At 37.8% G+C, this 19,369-nt stretch overlaps 1 protein-coding gene across 3 annotated transcripts in view; it reads left to right on the top strand.

Moving 5' to 3' along the window:
* Positions 1-19,369, top strand: part of C3G (C3G guanyl-nucleotide exchange factor) — a 410,407-nt gene that overhangs the window by 24,948 nt on the left and 366,090 nt on the right. Inside the window, exon 1 of one of the 3 annotated variants that reach the window (XM_090368668.1) lies at positions 13,328-13,414. The exons of the other annotated variants lie outside the window; for them this stretch is intronic. Coding sequence (XP_090224794.1) covers positions 13,393-13,414 — 22 coding nt within the window. The 5' untranslated portion in view covers positions 13,328-13,392. Of the gene's footprint in view, positions 1-13,327; positions 13,415-19,369 lie in introns of those variants that run through there. 3 annotated transcript variants of the gene reach the window in all.

The following is a 19,369-nucleotide window of genomic DNA, read 5'->3' as shown; positions in this document are numbered from 1 at the left end:
ACAGCATTTTAAATTTTATTATCAAAAATTTTTTTTCATTAAATGTTTTGTTCAGTAAATGTAATTGTGTATTGTACTTAATTAAAATTTTGAATATTTTCAATTTTACTTTTACATGCAACAAGATATCGAAAATGTAACACACTAAAGAAACTTTGAACTTTTTTGAATATGGCCCCGGTACTGGATAAGGTTGGACACCACTGCAGTAGAAGGTGGGCCAGAGCCCATTGGGAATACCCCATTGATCTGCTCACTCTTGACCAGCGCGACTTCTCCGTATGTGGGACAGGTGGTCGGATAGGTTTTACCAGGTACTGCTAAGTTATACAATACTGTACTAATCACTTTAGCTCTCTTAATTCGCGCAGCAGCACTAATCGATGCGAACAGTTCGCAATGTGAAAATTTTCTTCCCTCAACCGAAACTATTTTAAATGTAACTTCCAAGGGGAATTCAAAATAATTAAACAGAGGTCTGACTGTAATTTAGAATTATAAAAATGGTTATACAGTTTTATATAGAAAATATCTTAACAATAGACAGTAAAAAATGCAAATTTAGTTAAATCATCTTAAGCTTATTTGAATAGTAGGTAAACATGTGAAAAAATTTACGGAATATTATAAATTTCGAAGTGCATTGCATCCAAATGTCACATGTCACTGTTAATAAAGGTGCCGGTACGCCGTACCGTCACAAAAAAAAGCACTGCTTTTACTTAACAGTGACTTTGTCAGTCACTGTTAGGATTTGTTCTATTATACACTGCTCGACAAAATTAACAGAACAGAACACGTAGAAAACGTGGAGTAACTCGTGCAACTTACGATGAAGCCGGACAAAATTTGGTATGGTGGTGTACCATAGAATAACAATGAAATTAGAAGACAGCGAAAAACTTCGGACAGGTATAAGGGACATTTATAGGGGTCGTATAAGAATTTCCAAAAACGGCACATTACAGAAATCGATACAAGATGCTCTACAATATGGTCGTACGGCATATGATCCCTTCCAACGGCTAAACAGGCCTGACAGCGGTGAACCGTGCTCGATATAATGGTGTCTATAAGATTCTGTGGCAACAACTCCCATTCTTCCACAAAGTGACCGAGGAATTGGCTGTCGGCGTGCAGTGCGACGCCCAAGGGTGTTCCGCACATGTTTGATTGGATTTAAGTCTGCTGATCGTGCTGGCCACGGAAGTCGTTGAATTTGTTCAGTTTCAAGATATTCCTCCACCATTTGACCTCTATGTGCAGTGGAGCTGATGGGTATGAAAAGGAAATTTGGGCCAACTGCACCCCTAAAGTCACATTTTCAAGGGTCTGTTCTCGGTACCTCTGCGCAGTTAGGGTACCCATATCAAAAAGAGAATGGACGGGCGTAAGCAGAAGTGTATTAATGGCAGAATATAACATTGGATTGTCAACATGTTGTGCAGTTAATAAAATTGCATTCTTTATTTCTTATTTGGCCCCATTATTTATGCATTAAATACATTAAAAATAATACTTTCTAGATAACGGGAAAATCGAAATAACGGCACCTTGAATCCCCAGAAGGTGCCGTTATTCTGAAAGTCTACTGTATAAGCAACGTATGGTGGATAATGCATTGCAGCCACCAATGTTTGCTGTACTAATTTTCTTTCTATTCTTTTCTGTTTACCCTTTTTTTTTTCTGGTTTTTTTCCATATGTGGTTAAAGGTTTTTAATCTACATAATATATATATATATATAGACGTATTTTTTATATGTGAAAAATTCTGACGTGATAGAGAATTTCATTAAGTTTCGAATGTAGTTCAGCTTTCTTATCAATAGTAAAACAGAGAACTTTTTTTTTTCTAATGCAGAGGTTATTTTAAGTTTTTTTTTTTAATTTATTTTTTTAATTTTTATCTACTGATTCTGCCCAAAAATTTGTTTTAGCGTAGGGTAAAGGTATAAAGGATTTACTTATATAGAAGGGGTTCCTTAGGTTAGCATGAATTGAAATGAAGGGGTTTCCAGGCGATTTCGAAAATACAGCAATGCAATTTTTAAGCAATGGAAATACTATATATATAAAAATTAGTAATGTAAACTATATACACGTATAAAAATATATGCAAGTGTGTAACTTTATCGGTATTTCAACAAATGTATGCGAAGCTCAACACTTGGAGGTGTAGGGGCGATTTATTGATGGAAAAGATATGCCCTAGAGGTAGAAAGGTAGCTTAAAGAATTGTGCGATTGAAACTTGCTTACCTTTTTATAAGTTAATTTTGACAGTAGCTTCGGATTTTTTTCAGTTCGCAAACATGCGAATCGGTTTCTGAGCAAGCTTACTCTGATAAAATACAGGATGTAAAGTCTGTATTTTAAGTACACGTATGCTGTTGTGTAACCTTTATTGCCTTAGCATATGGATGTTATGTCGAGGCCAGTGTAATTTATTTATTGAATTAATAATAACAGTAAAAACAAAGTCGCTTCAGCGGACCTACCTCCTGCAAGGCTGAAAACGGCTGATGTAGACAGTGGCGCCATCTGGTGTGGCTCATAAGAACTGGCATTACCACTGCACGTAAGAACTAACACTACCAAAGCTAAACAGGTTTACCTCCACAGTGTCCAAGAGAAGTAATTTATTATTATTAGCCATATGGTGCAAGAAAGCCTGAGGCTTATGCTGCACCAGCCAAGAAAAAAAATTTTCTGAATTACCGAGGGAGAGAGAAGTAGAAGGGAATCACCAAGAAAGAGAAGAATGATGATATCCAGCTCAGGACCCTGGGTGAGCCAAGCCCATACTCACGAGATATGAACCCCTCGGGTAATAATCTATTGCATCAAGTGTGGTGCAGGATAAAGTCACTCGCGTTCAGGCCTTAGACAGATGGGTTGATTCGAAAAGTCGGTGACTGTCTCTCAAGGAAAACAGTGGAGCAAGTTGTGCTGTTCCCTTTATAGATACCGGAAGGGAAGGGCAAGACCATCCAGCCCAACCAACTGGAAGTGCTTCCTTGCACAGGAAGCACTTCCAGTTGGTTGGGCTGGATCTAGGATGGAAGAAAACTCTATCCCACAAAGTAGAGCATCAAAATGAATGTTTTATCATACTACGAAATAGTCAAGCTAGGGACCGATGTGACAATGTACATGCAGAGACTACACACCAAGTGGTTGGAACAGTTCCCGGTTATTCAGGTCGGCGAATGAGAGACCAGGAAGGACCATTTGTCACGAATAACCGTATATCTTCTGCAATCTTGGGTAAATCAAAGAACTACAAAGAATAGAATATGGTGTGTGGGGGGGGTTATTTTTATTTATTCTTTATTTATTTATTGTTATTTACTTTATTTAAATAATTTCCTTTATAAATATCCTCTGTTTTTTTTTTTTTTTTTTTTTTCAACCATTTGCACAATGCTATAAGGGCTTATTTAATTATTCCCTGTACTCTACCGTTTAGTCCCCTCCCACTTTACACCTGACTTGTTTGTCTCCCAGAAGATTCTAGACTCTAAGGGGGTCTCAATACTTTTTTTCCCTCTGGATTGGCTGAAGTTCAAAATGACTGACAGACTCTTAAGTACCAAAACATAATAATATTTATTGACAATATATATACATTTCCAATCAATAGCTACGATTGACTGTGAACTTTAATATGTGTAGCTTTGTTAGGCCGTTAGGCTTTATCTGTGTATATCTTTGTAATTCAAACTACAGAGTTTTCATACATATATATATATCATTATTTTCTTCGTGTGTCTCATCCTTGGGTTCTAACGGATCTAAGAGTCATTACATCTTATGATCCTTACATGAGTTTTCCGACCAATCAACTGTCCTAGTAGGTTTACAAGTGGCTTCCAGCATGGCAATAAACAATTTTAAGTAGCTATATATATATACATATTTATATCCCTTTCCAAAATCACCACGTATACATACATATATATAAATATACCTCAGTTAGCAAATCCTTTCTTCAACTACAGACCAGTTCATCATTCATAGTCAACAATAGTAATTAACCGTTTCCCGTATCTAATCCTACAATCCTTTAACTAGCAGGGCACTCTATAAGCGTTTTATCCATTTAACACAGTTACTATCACTCTGTGTTATACTCTCTATAAATCCAAATTCGCTATAATTTCATAATCAACTACAATCCTTTGTTACCTACTTAGTCATTCCCTCAAAATTAACTATTATCTCAAAGTATCCTTTCTACCCATTTATAAATCTTTATCTTAAAAACCTACACTTAATTTCATTACAGTTCTGTGGGCATGGTTACAAGTACATTTAACTTTCTCTTATAGATTAGGTATTTCTTCTAGAGTCCTTCCTTTATAAACTTAAGTTTTGTTTCTTACTGAACTATCACTTACTCAGTTTCCAAGTGATTTTCCTATTCAGGGCTGCCATAACCATCAGCGTAACGGCGTAGACTAGGAGGCGGGCGGTTGCTCATCCTTGGAATGCATCAATTTACTTGAGATTCACTCTCCCATAGGCACTGCACTGTTGAGTTGAATAAGGGTCCTTTTCTTACGGCATTCTCCAGGATTCTCCTTGGGCACTCTTCTTCCTTCGCTATGAATTTTGTTGGCTTCTCCACTGCTGTAGTATACATTGGCTACTGCAGAATATTCTTTCTTCCACATGGACACTTTTCCTTTCCCAACTTTAGGCTTACGAAATTTCTCACAAAGAAAATTTCCTTCCCATTCCTAAACCATCTCCCCCAAACTCAGCAACGACTCTGCCCCACGACTGTCTTCCTCTACGCACTTCCAAAGACTACTTCACCAACTCTCCCAAAACTCAGCAACGGCTCTCCCCACGACTGTCTTCCTCTACCCACTTCCAAAGACTACTTTAAAAAAACTTATTCTTCTCCTCACTCTGAATTTCAAAATTTCCTGCGCTTTTTCGTTCAGACCAATTGCTGACCAGTACATCCCTTCCCCTGTGATTCCCATTCGTCTCCAATACTCTTCGAGGGCGTGTCTTCCATCCTTTTTAGAGAGGGCTACTTGCTTCCAGCAATTCCTAGAATTTTTTAGAAAGGCAACTGGAAATTCCTGTAATTTTGGAGTTTCTAGATCGTCTTTGTGTTTGCCCATCTACGCCCTGTATTGGCCTTGATACACCTGTCGGTAATAGCCCCCGTGAAATTTTAAAGTGTGCACTTAAATATCATGAATACCTCCATTACTGAGCTCCATCTATCTCTTATTTATTTTTGTTTCAGCTCATTGTTCTTTAGGGCAAAATGTTAACTCTGATCTGAGCTCATTAACTACGGTCTGCTCCATCAGTGTTTCCCATTGTATCGCGTGTTCGAAACGCTTCCCCCCCGTTGCTACGTTAATCTTCCTCTACTTAAAGGTATTAAGCATAACGAGCACAATTAAACCTTGACTTATCTGAATTATCCTATACAATTTCAGTTATTAGTTTTTGACCATATATATTTCAAATGGTTGTCTGTGTTAATATTCCTTAATAATTTTTTTTCAATATCAATAACCCTCATTTTTTTTAACAGTTGTAAGGACAGGTCCTTACAATGGACAACAAGGAACCAGAGGAGGAAGAGCAAGAAGAAATACAACCCAGAGCAGCTGAAGTGGAAAGAGACAAATTTACGATATCCAGAATAAAAGACGAGTGGAAGAATCCCCTAACAGAATTCGAGGAATTGGACCCCACAAATACCCAATAGAATCCTGTGGAAACTCACAGACCACCTCAATCGGCAAATATCGGTGTATAAACCAAACGTTATCAGCGGTCTCAACAGGATAATGCTCCATGCCATATAAGTCAACTTTCTGTTTATACTCCTGGACCACCATACGATCGGAGGAGTTTAGAAAATAGAAATAGCACTGCATTTAGCAGTTACGCGAGCTTGAACCGCGTGTACATCAGCGAATAAAGCCATATTGTTTCGCATATACTGTCTGTACATTGCTTGTCTGAAAAATCCGAGTTTCCGGGGGAGAAGCCATACTACCTAACCTCACCTGAGACCGACTAACTTAGCCACGTTGTGAAAAATGTCACATAAAAATTCCTGGCGTCATCGACGGGACTCGAACTGAAGCATTTTCCTCCCGGTGTGGTGGGGACGGCGGTTCTGCCAACTGTGCTACACGCGAGGGCACACTTCGTGATCATTTTTAGAAGTTTGAATAGTAAAGGTTTGAAACCTATGAAACACTTTTATGAACTGGAACGTCGGGCACGGGACCAACACGTCCCACATCTATAGCTGAATTCTTCGTATTTCTTGTATGTTGTCCGTGTAAAGCCTACCCAGGATGGTGAAGTTTGTCATAGAAGCTATAGTTCGACATGCTATTGAAATAAATGCGACGTCAGTGTGAAATCATGTGTCTGGACACTTTTTGGATGGTAGTGTACATCTCATATTTTTATTCACAATGAATGCAGAATTTTTAATATTCTTTTCTTCATACAAATTATGATCTCATCAAAATATTACAAATAATAAAAAATTTTTGTTATTCTCAGCTTTTATTGTATACTTTTGAACGCGATTACTTGTCTAGTTTCTAATCTAGTTTTTCGGTAGACACAGTATTATTCTTCCTCACACCGCTTGGCTACTCGTTTAGACTCAATAGACTCGTTCCTGTTGGTCCAGGAAAATTGAGAGGACGGTCCGCTACTGATGAGCGGAAAAAATCCGAAATAAATGTAAAAGTGGTGCCTTAAAAGTTTTTTTTTTTTTTTTTTTTTGTAGTAAATAACGGATTTGCCTCTTTTGGTAAAGTTTTTCTGTTAAAAATGATAATGATTTAGGTCGACTCGGATAAGGAGTCTAAGACGAGCATAAGCCGAGGCCTGTCGCTGTCACTGAGAGAAAACGTCCCAAGACATCTTAGACAGAAAAATAGTGGACAAGCGGCTATTATCAGATATTTCAACTCGTTGAAATAAAAACCATATGGCTCTACTAATCAGTTACATTACAAAACATGTTAAATGCATATTATGTTGTGTGGTACGTGTTGTTTATTTTGTGGAATGCAGTGCTTGGTAAATAGGTGCCTTAAAGAAAATGATTTGAGGTCTTTATAAGAATGTGGGGGGGAGATGTATTTCATAGTATTCGGTGACATAGAACCAGGAAACATAAGTTCGAACTAATAGGCAAGTAATAGACTGGATTGTAGGAAGATTTTCCTTACGCAGCGAGTTTTTAAACAGTGATTTGAATAGGTTGTTTCCATGGGTAGTTCAGGACGACAGCATGGGGATTCAATGGCATCTTCAGAAAAAAGATTTTTATTATTATTTTTTTTAAATAATAATATGGTCCAGGAAAAATTTATGGTTTCCTTGCCCACTGTAAAAAATGCAATCTGAAAAAGAAATATGAGTACATTTCCGGGATCTGTCTGTATAAATTTTACCAGGGTGACTTAATTTTTACTGCTCTGTATTTTCTAGGACACACGAACACATGGCAACTAATACCTTTCATAAAATAGTGCACAAAAATATGTATCGTTATTTTTGGTTTAAGTAAAATTATCAATCAGTTAAATGTAGAAAAACAAAAATCCTAATCGAGGTACAGTCAGTTGTTTTATATAAAAAAATAAAATCTAATGAGGAACGTGACCATTATTCATGTTCTCCCTAGATTTTCTTTTGTTCAGAAAATTTTCTGTTTCATAACGTAGGGCCGAGGGAGCGGGAGTGCAGTAGTACACGCTCTTTGAGTGGACCATGGTTCAAGACTGCTAAATGCTATTAACGATTGTAGTCAGGATGTTCGTGTCGGAGTATAAACAAGAGGTCAAAAATTCCTAACAAATCGATTTGTAATCATTTACTGCGTGTAGAATCGTTTACCTTGTCGACCATTCAGTTTTGCTCTTCTGTCCACTGTGTTCAAAGAAAATATTATTTCCATATTGGCGTGGTGTTAAGAAATTGAAAGGAGGAGGGGTGGGGAGAAAGGTAATTGTTACAGCTTCAGATCCTTTGCAAAAAGGACTGGATTTAAATTTCGTCTCGATAGGAAGACCTTTTATCAAACTGTTTTCATAACTTGGCGAGTTAATCGGTCTCTGGCAAGAGTTTGCACGACTTTGTCCCCCAGAAACTCGGATTTTTCCTCCATCAAACTGACTGATGAATATACTGACATAATGTACTGATGTTTCACATCATTTCTCACTTTTGTGCTTAATTCACTCCACTATTTTTTGAGTATTGCGTTATTTGATCATAATTTATTTTATTTATTTTTTTTTTAAAGAATTGTACCTATTCTACTGGGTGCCTTACCTGCCTCCTCGTGGCGAAGCGGGCAACGGTGGGTACCATTAGGGGCCCAACGGCTAAATGGTCAGAAGAACAACAGAACATAGCACTACCGACATTACACCCTATGCACACTTTTAAATGACTCACTGTGGCACACAGAGTATACAACGCGGATAGGGGGGAAACCCCTGGTGCCGTCAGACAGCTAACACACTTTTACACTTTTGCAGCTCATCTTATAATGCGCATTTCAAGCTAGGAATATATTTATTTGACACTTTGCCCGCCATTAAGCGTGTTAAATTTCGAAATTAAGTTACGCGGTCGTAACTTCTCTTTCACTAGCGCCATTTCAATCACTGGTTGTGCGTAAAAATTTATATACAGTTCTTATTATTTTGTACTGTAAACAAAATGTGTGTAGAAAGACTGTGAAAGCATTAAATATTGAAATGAAGCTGGAAGTTTTTAACGTTTTGGTAAAAATGGTTTCCACTATGGGTTCGGACATCAGAAGAAGCTGCACGTTCAAAAGAAAATTGGATGATCTGGTGTGTAGTTACACATGTATTTTAGAAGAGAAAAGAAAACAAAGTTGACAGCCGACCCTGCATGCATTTATTTAATGACATTTGAGTTTTAACATGTTATTTACAAATGATAGTGTAATATGTATTGATAAAAATAAGTTTGAAAATGAGGTAAGTAATAACAATGTATTACTTTTATGCAACCTGTATCTATTTACAGAATGTATGCCATGCGTTATAGCAAGATCTGCTATACCACGAGGTGTTCACAAATCCCAGGACCAATAGTTTCGCCTCTTCAATTTTTCTTATTTTAATAAGCTGTTATATCAGCACAGACTTCGTGTCTGTTTCTTAAAAAAATGTGTATATTTGTGTATTCAACTTCGTCATCAAAAACCTTTTTTTAGGCACTTTAAGCATGTATGTGTAAAGCGCCTGTTCGTCTTCACCCTGTCTGTGAGGCGCCTCCGTAGCCAGGTGGGAAGGAGCACCAGTGCGTAGCACACGCTTCTTGATTAGACCGGGGTTCGAGCCCGTCACCACCAAATACGGAGTATGCGGAAAGGTCAGGGAATGACCACCGCACCGGAGCAATATGGCCTTAGTTGCTAATGCTCCTAAAAACCAAATAACAACATAACAAATAACAGCCCTGTCTGTGTGGTAGACGGCCGATTGTAATAACTTTACTTCTAGATGGATTTTCATAAAAGTTTATATTTGGCTGTTTTAGAACGATTTGATGAACGTTATCAAATTTAATTGAAATCTGGCAATTATTATTTTTTTTTTTCCCATACGTGTTACATAGGGGGCTATACAAATACCGTATATTATAGGTCAGGAGTGGCCTACTTAATTTGTGATGTGATCTACTTTTTTCCTTCAAAATGTGCCGCGATCTACCATCTCAAAAATTACATTGCACAAATCGAGGGATGACTGTATATTTAAAATTCGTCGTGATCGACCGAAATTAAATCCGCGATCAACTCGTTGGCCACCCCTGTTATAGGTGAAGAACTGGATATTATGTTTGTTGCCGTGTAGTAATTGAGGGAGGCGCCTCCGTAGCCAGGTGGGAAGGAACAGCAGTGCGTAGCATACGCTTCTTGATTAGTCTGGGGTTCGAGCCCGTCACCGCCAAATACGGAGGATGCGGAAAGGTCAGAGAATGACCACCGCATATCCCGGAGCAATATGGCCTTAGTTGCTAATGCTCCTAAAAACCAAATAAACAAACAGTAATTGAGGGAACGAATGGGCAATTTGGCGGATGCGCAGAAACGAAATGCTCTTGGCTCGTGCATACCCCCCCAATTTATAAAACATGTATATTATTATTATTTGCTAACGTGCTTGAAATGTAACGCACTGCACACATAAACTAGCCTTTTTTTTTTTTTTTTTTTTGTTAAATGTCCATTCTTTTGAATATTGTTCCTTATAAACGTACATATTTACGTATAGGAATTTTTCTCAATGGAGAAAAAATATATATAAAATATTTGATTCTCTGTTTTTACGTTTCTTCTACCTGCTCCATCATTTAAGTAAGCAAACTTTATTGACATTCGTGTTGTACATAATACAGTACAACACGATGTTAAACAATGAACAGACACATTTTGGCCTCAGTAGCCCCTTGTGTCGCGCAATATCAACAACAACACGGTGTCAGTAAGTAATGCATGAGCAAACTGAACATACTAGCTCTCACAGTTCGTAGGAACTTGCACACATCCCACCCTACGTATTGGCTGATACTATTATAAAAAAATGTAATAGTATCAGCCATACGATAGATGTCCGGCTCGGCGATTGCAAATTCTCGTTATCTTTAAAGACATCCCAGGTTGTACTGTAAATTGTTGTAATTCAAACTTCAGAAACATTTTACATTACTTAGAGGGAACGACGAAAACGCGGTTCTGGCTATATTTCTAATTTTTTGTATATTTTATTTGAATTTTGTTTTTCTTATATTTTATATATGTTTCTTCATTTACTGTTTCTGTTACTTCCCACTGGAATGAAAGTCAAGGCGTAACATTTCGCCACATTTGTGGGTTTTTTTTTTTTTTGTAAATCCAGTTAAAATTCTTTGAGAAGTATTTAATTTTTCTGCGTCTTTTTAAAAATTTTCATATTTGCATCGAAATTACTTTTTTTTTTTTTTTTTAGTAAGGTCAGGGGAAGCTTCAGCCAATATTCTTTAGGAGTTTGCTTTCTCTTCTTTAATAAAAGTATAGATGATGTAATCGTAGATATTGGTCTCTGATATTCACGAAATACTATGTATTTTTAATTATTCCCATTGGGTCCGTGTGCATTCCCCCCAGTGAAAATGAAAATGTGCTCAACAACTGAACGTCACGTCCATATACATAATTTCGGTTTTATACTAAACATTTAAGTCGATTTTTGAATTTAAAAAAATAAAATAACTAGACTGCAGTTCGCATTGCTGGTCATAAAAAAAAAAAAAATCCTCTTCGAGTGTTTTTTATTGATCTAGCACGTTGTGAACATTTTCCAAATCCTTACGTAGAGGAAGCATAATTTTACGACGTGTGTTTATTTTATATGCATTTTTCACTTGCTTCAAGTCAAATTCCAAGCTTGTCTACTCACTAAGACATGCAAGTAAGATTTTACTAGATTTCAAAATTTGGATTCTATTCTTCTTTTTGCCTTTGCAGACGTTTTCTGCTTCTCAAAAAAAGTCGCCCAGTTTTGAGGTTCATGATTATGCGTTTCATCAGAGGCGTAACTAAGAATTTTGACGCCTATGGCCGGAATTCCTAGAATATCAGAAATCCATTTTTTTCAATAAATGTAATTAAAATGATAAATATGATATAAAATTATTATTATATTATATTCCGTAAAATTAAAGTGACCAGACAAATTGCGGGACAGTCCCGGATTGGACATGCCTCCATACTTATATCATGAATCAAGATTCTGCATTGTTTTTATTTTATTCTGCATCCTCGCGACATCTTTTGTCTCGCAGATGAGATGGTGCTGGCAGTCATCTCACATCTGTGATTTGAAGTTTGTGGTTAGGTTACTGTAATTGTTCATTGGCTGCAGTTTTCGCATAATTGTAACTTGGGACAACAAATACGTATATATATTTTTATGAGAATATTTTTTTATAAATAAAAAAATATATACTGTATATATGTATTGTTTTTTAGGGCTGGGGGGGGGGGTTGTAAAATCGATCTCCCGCATTGGAATACTAAGGATCTGGTCATAGAAATGATATTTTTATATAAAAGTGTCAAGTTTTTATAGTTACTGATTTTAATAATAACCGCTGTCACGTTTTAAAAGTAAATTATAGATCAGTTATTGTGATCTCCATGCCTACGATGAATTGGCGTCTGTGGCCGGGCCGGGCCATTCATGCCATATTCTAGTTACTTTTCTGTGTTGCATTGCTAAAAAGGAACTGCTTCTTTGATCCCACACTTAAAAAAAACCGACCACTGTTTATTGCAACAACTTCACTTTTCTTCTCCGCTTAATACTGATTGTTCAGAAAAAATATAAGATCTTTGCAAACTTGTTTTTTACGAATAACCACTCATAATTTTCCTGATATCTAACAATCAGTACTTGTAACACTTTTCAGGAGATGTGTTCTAGGGAATTTATTATTCGTGTCTCCAAAATATTTACAAGGTCTTAACTATTAGAGGAATTTAAACTCTTTTAGGAGAGTTTGTGTATCCAGCACTCACTATATTACATTCCTGCTAGACCCTATTAGCTGTATCCAATGTGAAACTGCATTCCAAGAAACTTGCAACATCGTAATAATTAACTGGCCGCCTAAGCCTACATATGCTTGTCGACACTTTTTACTCAAATTTACTTGTCTTAATATCTGTGTGGCTTGTTGTCCCTCTCCTAATTTGTTTATATTCCTAATTATTTTATTTGCTTTAATAGATGTCCCTTTAATTCTCTGTGTCCCCTGGTCTCCGACCCGTGATACCCATATATAGTTGTAGGATTATACATGTATTGTATTATCTCGATGTGTACAATACTATTTAATAAAGGATTGTATTTTTTTTTTGTTTGTTTTATCAGCGTATGTTGTTTTTAAACAAATTATTCCTTAATTGTACATCACTAATATTATCTTGTGATGTAAATTTTTATGTTTAAAAGCGAGTAGCTGTACTCTGTTGTCATGTTGCATTATTTACCTGACAAACTGTTGCAATTCAGTTTTGCTACGCTCACCAAGGTCAACCCTTTGGTTCCCGTCGCTGACACTTCTTTCTGGTCAAATAGGACAGTTTGTTGCGGCAGGCACAACTATCTCCACCTACTTTCACAACCTGACTAACCAAGGTCGTATGGGAAGAGAGGTAAAGATTATGTGGGCTGCTAAAGTTCGTTTCGGAGTCACTGTCAAACATCAGTAACAACTTAAATGAAAATATAAAGTGGTGGTAGTGTGGTGGCGCACATGTAGGTTATCAAGTTCCAAGCACCTTAAGGAAACCTCTAATGTGGTGTTTGGACATTGAAGGTAAGACTGTTAACAGAAAGCAACATTTTTTTTCTTCTTTTTTTTAATAGATAAATTAAGATGCTTAGGTGTTCATTTTGATTTAAATTTTAAACTCAAAAATTTTCGCTTAGTATTTTCTTTAATTTTGAACAGTTAGAGATGGCGTATCTGAGTCTGTACAATTTCTTATACACGTGTTTCTGAATAATTCGTGCTCATTTGAAGTAGGCATATTTGCTATAATATTTTAAACGTATTCACGTGATCATTTGAAAATGGTTGCTTTATTAAAGTTGCTCTTTAAATTAATCTGCAAAATTGTATCGCTATATAAATATATAGATAATTTTATTTTTTTGCAGTGACCCTAAACATGAAAGGCTATTAGTTGGTTATTTTTTATTTTTCCTGCCAAAGCAATGCATTTGGTTTCAACTGAATAAATTGATGAATGTGATGCGTGGAAAAAGAAAAAATTCTTTCCTTTTGACTTAAAAAAAAAAAAAAAGGCCGCCGTAGCCTAGTGGTCAGGCGTGCGGGTGCATAAGTACACGTGCCTTGAGTGACTGGGGTCCAAGCCCGTGACTGCTGAATACGGTGCTGTTTCTTTTACAGTATTCTGTCTATCTTGTGAACTCCTCTAACCGTTTGGTCGTCCCGGAGTACAAACAGATTATTTATTTATTTATTTATTTATTTACATATGAATACAGCCGTTTTCAACAGGTGTGCGCATGCATGTTAAGCGTCAAAGCAAATAAGGTGTCAGTGTATTGAACCTATAAATTGCTGTCTAGTAGTATCTGTATTCTGTAGTTGGTTTGCCTTTTTTGGAATTTCTGGGCGATAAGAGCATGCAACCCTCATCGCCCACCCGATACACACAAACAAACAAACACACTTTGCTACATGGTGGTGGGGACAGTCAATTAAAGTTTTTTGTGTGATTGAAGACGTTGTGTGTATTTGCAAGTGGCTGCAGTAGTTCCCCACAAAACTACGAGAAATCTCACTGTGAAGAAGCAAAATCTGCCGAGGCTAGATCAGGGTATGAGTAATGTGGGTATTATGAATAGTGTTGTTCATCTGGCCACTTAGTTACTGGAAGGCTCCATCACCAAGAGGGGGCATTTCAGTATCTATCCACAGCACGAGGAGCCATGGATGGCTGCTGAAATAGCTTGGACCCATGAAAAGAAAGGCGGAGAGTAAAGTGTAAGACAAAGTTGACACTACCGGGAAAAGGTTCCAAAGATGAGCAGAAGGCCAAGAAACCACTAGTGGGGAACATCCTAAAAAGAAGGATGACATGGGGACAGCAGAAAGTCAATAAGGCAAAGAGGTAGAGGAGAAAGATCGCCTTAAGGTCGGCAGAGAGAAACACTGTCCCACAAAGAGTAAGAGCAGGTTAGGGTGTGGGGATAGAAATCTCATGCCAGAGAGGTGTCAGCAGGTGCAAACTCCTACCCATAAGGCTTTGCCAAGCCACTGAGCCAGGAGATTTCACTGACGAAATTCTGCACTAGAATGTAAGTACCAGCAGAAATAGAGATCCTACCCCAATGGGGTTAGATCCAGAAGATCCATATCAGAAGGAAGGAATCCACCCAGGCGATCGACCGGTGTATTGTTCTAGTCTGGAGCAGTGAGAACAGGTGCAGCAACGGCAGTCAGGAAGCACCCTTTGCACTTGAAGAGTGTAGTGATGTAGGAAGGCATTGAAGGCTTCCTTCGTCTCGAATAATGGAAGGGCTAGAAGGCTGAAAAATTGCATTACAGAAGAAGTTGTTGCCTGGGGTCAAGATACATGACACAGTGACTCATAAGATGGCTTCGGTCTATGCAGATACCAGTGTCATCTTCAACGATGCTGAGTTGTCGAAGTTGAGTTTTGATTGATCCATAACCTGTGAGCTTAAAGGTGGTCTCCAGGTTGGGATACATTTATTAAGGAAGGCTACATCTGGAATGAATTTCCTTGTGATATCATCTTTGGATTCTGTTGACCAGTGGGCTTGTCAGAGTTTAGAAACTTCCAGTCCACAACCTTTTCTTCCCCCGGACGAAGTTTTCTTCAGTGATTAATGTGATTCCAAGGAAATTGGTGAGCATAGTGGTCCTGGTGCCATGTAGGAGGACGCAGAAGGCAGTGTACAGATCTGACGGCAAGTTAACGTTACTTGCAGTGCCAATGTAGAGGTTGTTCTGCATGCCCTGGTTGAGCAGAGAAGGAAAAGGTACTAAATTAGGTTACCTTTGTTAGCAAAGGTGACTCTTTCCATTCAGTGAAACCAGACAGGGGTGTCATAAGATACTACTGGAAGGACTGGAATATGTTAGTTTGGGAGCCCTGCCCTTGAGCCCCCAATCAGTCCTAGTCACAAGGGTCAGCATAGCTGTGTATCTCTTGACTTTTCCTTTATGTAATTTAGATGGGGGTAAGAAAGACCACTTGTGATTGAAAATGACTTGGAGATATTTGAAAGAGGAATGCATTTTAAGGAATGTACCTTGAAGCCAATTGACAATGGGCCTGCAGATATAGTGTGCATAGTGTTAGACTCAGGTGCCATTTGTGGTTTCCCGCATAAATAAATAAATTTTCTGTTTATACTCCAGCACGACAACCAAGTCAGTAGAGTTTACAATAAATCGTCAATAAAAAAAAAAAAAAGTAAATTGCAGCCATTATCAACCCACTGCAGGATGGAAGCCTCCCCAACAATTCATGCTGAGGGAAAATGGACCATAATCTGCCACGCTGGTCCAGTGCGGGTTGGCAGATCGACCGTATTCAGCAGTCAGGGGCTTGAACCCCGGTCTACTGAAAGAGCGTGTGCCACTGCACTCCCGCTCCTGACCACTCGGTTAAATCGTCAATACAAATATTTATCGTATTTAGTAGTCACGGGCTTGAACCCCGATCCACTCAAGGAACGCGTGCTATGCACTCTCGCTCCTGACCACTGGGCTACGTCAGGCCTAATGTAGCTGGTCTAAAATGTCTGCTAAGTAAGCAACTCTTTTGTTCCAAGCTTCATCATTAAAGTAAGCCACAAGGTCATGTTTACCTTGCATTTCCAGGAACAACTTGATTTCATGTTTCAACTCAAAGAAAGACACGATTGACAACGTTTCCTTTCTACAACCAGCATACAACAGCGTAGAAAAGAACCTCGTGATCGGAATTCATGTCTTTACAGAGTTTTTAACAGACGGGTGTTGAGGGCTCCAGGTTTGATGTAATTCACAATTCTGATCAGAGAATCAAGTACCTCTTGCAGAGGAACTGGAAGAGTCTTACTAGCAAGAGCAGTAAGACTTTTCCAGTGAATCATGCAGTGAATGCCCTTTGCTTGGGAAGCAAGTTCTTTCACTTTTGTCTGAAAGCCCGACTTTGACCTTAGCATAGGTGGTGCTCCATCTGTACAAACCCCACAGACAGTTTTTTCACTGTAGTCCTCCAGTTTCAAAAAAGGTATTTCCCCCCCCCCCCCCCGTAATATCTTCACCTTTTGTAGTAGTTTCGAGTGCACAACAAAACAGGAACCTCTTCTTTGATGTCATCTGATTGAATATATTTCATGAAAATAAGCAACTGAGAAGATGAACTTACGTCCGTTGATTCATCAACTTGAAAAGAAAGTAATGGAGTAACTTTGATTTCATTCAAAACCTGCTCTTTCACTTCTATGGACATATCTGAAATGCCCCTCTGGATAGTGTTATTGGATATAGATATTTGTTGCATCTTTATATCGCTGACTTTCCCAAGAATTAACTTCACCATCTTCAACATGCAAGGTTTGATGACTGTTTCTCCAATCGTGCAAGTTTTTTTTTTTTTTTTTTTGTTTGGCAATTTCCAATGCGATTTCATATGATGCTTGCACTGTTGCTGAAAACTTACTGTAGGATCAAGTCTCTGACATCTGAGACCAGTTTCATGGCGTCAAAAGAACTCCAAATCCTTTTTAGTATGTTCTGAATGCTTTGTCTCTAAGTGATGTTTCATAGATTTCAGCACTGAGAACGACATTGCACAAAATTAATTGTGGCTTTTGCTGATCAAGGTGGCAAACCCAAATTTTAGATAGTCTTCTGAATATTTACGTTTTTTTTCTCCAATGGTACGGACTGATGACGACTCACTGACGCCCTTTAGATTTTAGAAAGCGCAAGCAGTAGCTAACCCATGCTCGACAGCAAGTTTGCGCCAGTTTGCATTAGACTGCTCATGATGTTTTATACCTGATATTAAATTCACTACCTCAAAAAGTAATCAGTTTTGGTTTTACCCAAGCCTTCTTACATCACACATTCTAACTGTCCACAGTTCTTTGAACGCTTGTCTTCTTCAATTTAATCTAGTAATGTCAGATACCTGTTTCTGCCGCGCCTCCGAAGACTGGAGTCATGTCTTATTCTTCTGCCCAGTTTATCAAAATTTAAGACAAACATTATCTAGTACAGTGCATAATTTCTCTCCTGGAAATGAAAGATAGTGCAAATCAAAATGCCTTCTCAACTCTACAGGAATTTGCTACAGAGATTTTTAACAGACTACGTGGATTATTGAGCTCACTTCTGTACTCAACAAAGCTACTTTTTTTTCTTTAATAATTATTATTTTAACATTTTATATAATTAATTTATTATTTTTATTTTATTTTTAATTTATTTATTATCCCCCCCCCAAAAAAAAAAACTGTTAAGTTTCGTAATAGTTAGTCCGTTGGAACTGTTTTTGTTAATAGTTGGAACTGTTTTTTTTTTTTTTTTGTGCTAGTCCCTTAGGGGAGGACAGGATTTGCTGGTCTACTGTTTATTAGAGACGAGATTTTAAACTGCTAGTACCCAGATTTGAGCTTCCTGGGTACGGAAACTGCTGGCATCCATTGCTTTTACATTTTCTCCAGTGGATGCGGGATTCTTTGTGGTATTCGCCACTATACGTGATTATACTAGGACTTGCGTTTATTCCTATTGGTGCTGTAAATATTACATTTAGATTAGTACGTGTATAGTTAGTTGGGCACACCTCCTCGTGGCGTGGATGGGTACTGAGAAGCAGCCTTCCTGGTGATCGCTGCTTCTTGGGCAAAGCGGCCAGAAACAGCTAAACAACACACACACACACACACACACACACACTGCTCAAACATAACACTACGCTCATTTCTGGCCCTTGCACAGAGTCTTGTATATCATCACAGCAACCTGGGGTGAAGATGAACTAACGTTTAGGGGCCGCCTTGCGTAAGACATAACACCTGTCCACATAGACGACCCATCGCGGACATTACTGAATTACATCATTGCAAATATGGTGACATCAGCAAAACATATTGGGGTGATCTTCAACTGCGTTAAGAGAACGGCTCTCCTTTATTTGACGGTCTGTATTCGACAGTCTTATTCACACATCGAGACACTGATTAAAAATGAATCTGATATTGAATTTGCACCATAGTGAATATTTTTTCAGTTTACTATATGTAACATAGAATTTTATTCTAAAGATAATAATTCATTTGTATATTTTATTTCTAGGGAGTGAATCAAGGCCCGCCATATCAAATATTTAAAATAAAATAAAATGTTTAATATGTATGAACACGGCGGGCTTCTAATATTTTTTAAGTATCCGCTGCGGTGGACCTTAAGTCACTTCATTTCATTTATCAAAAATCAGTGTTACAACCACTAGTAGAATATTGCAGTGTAGCCATATGCCTAATTGAAATAAGCGTTGAAAACCTTTGTGGTGTAATTTCCTATGAAAATAAAAGCAATTAAAAATAACTGCGGCGATCCCCCAGAAAACACTTTGGACCCCCTTGGGGTTGCTTTCGAGGTCTTGGAACGAATAACTAATAACAATGTTATTGGATTCACATTACGACGTTTTTACGATACGATGGTGTCTCTGGAACATATTAATATTATAAAGCGGAGTGCACTGTATCGTAT

The sequence above is a fragment of the Mastigoproctus giganteus genome, chromosome 2, assembly GCF_048544385.1.
Source record: "Mastigoproctus giganteus isolate SK-2022 chromosome 2, ASM4854438v1, whole genome shotgun sequence".
Lineage (NCBI taxonomy): Eukaryota > Metazoa > Arthropoda > Arachnida > Uropygi > Thelyphonidae > Mastigoproctus > Mastigoproctus giganteus.
Note: the sequence above shows the minus strand (reverse complement) of the source record. Positions and strands in the feature narration are given on the sequence as shown.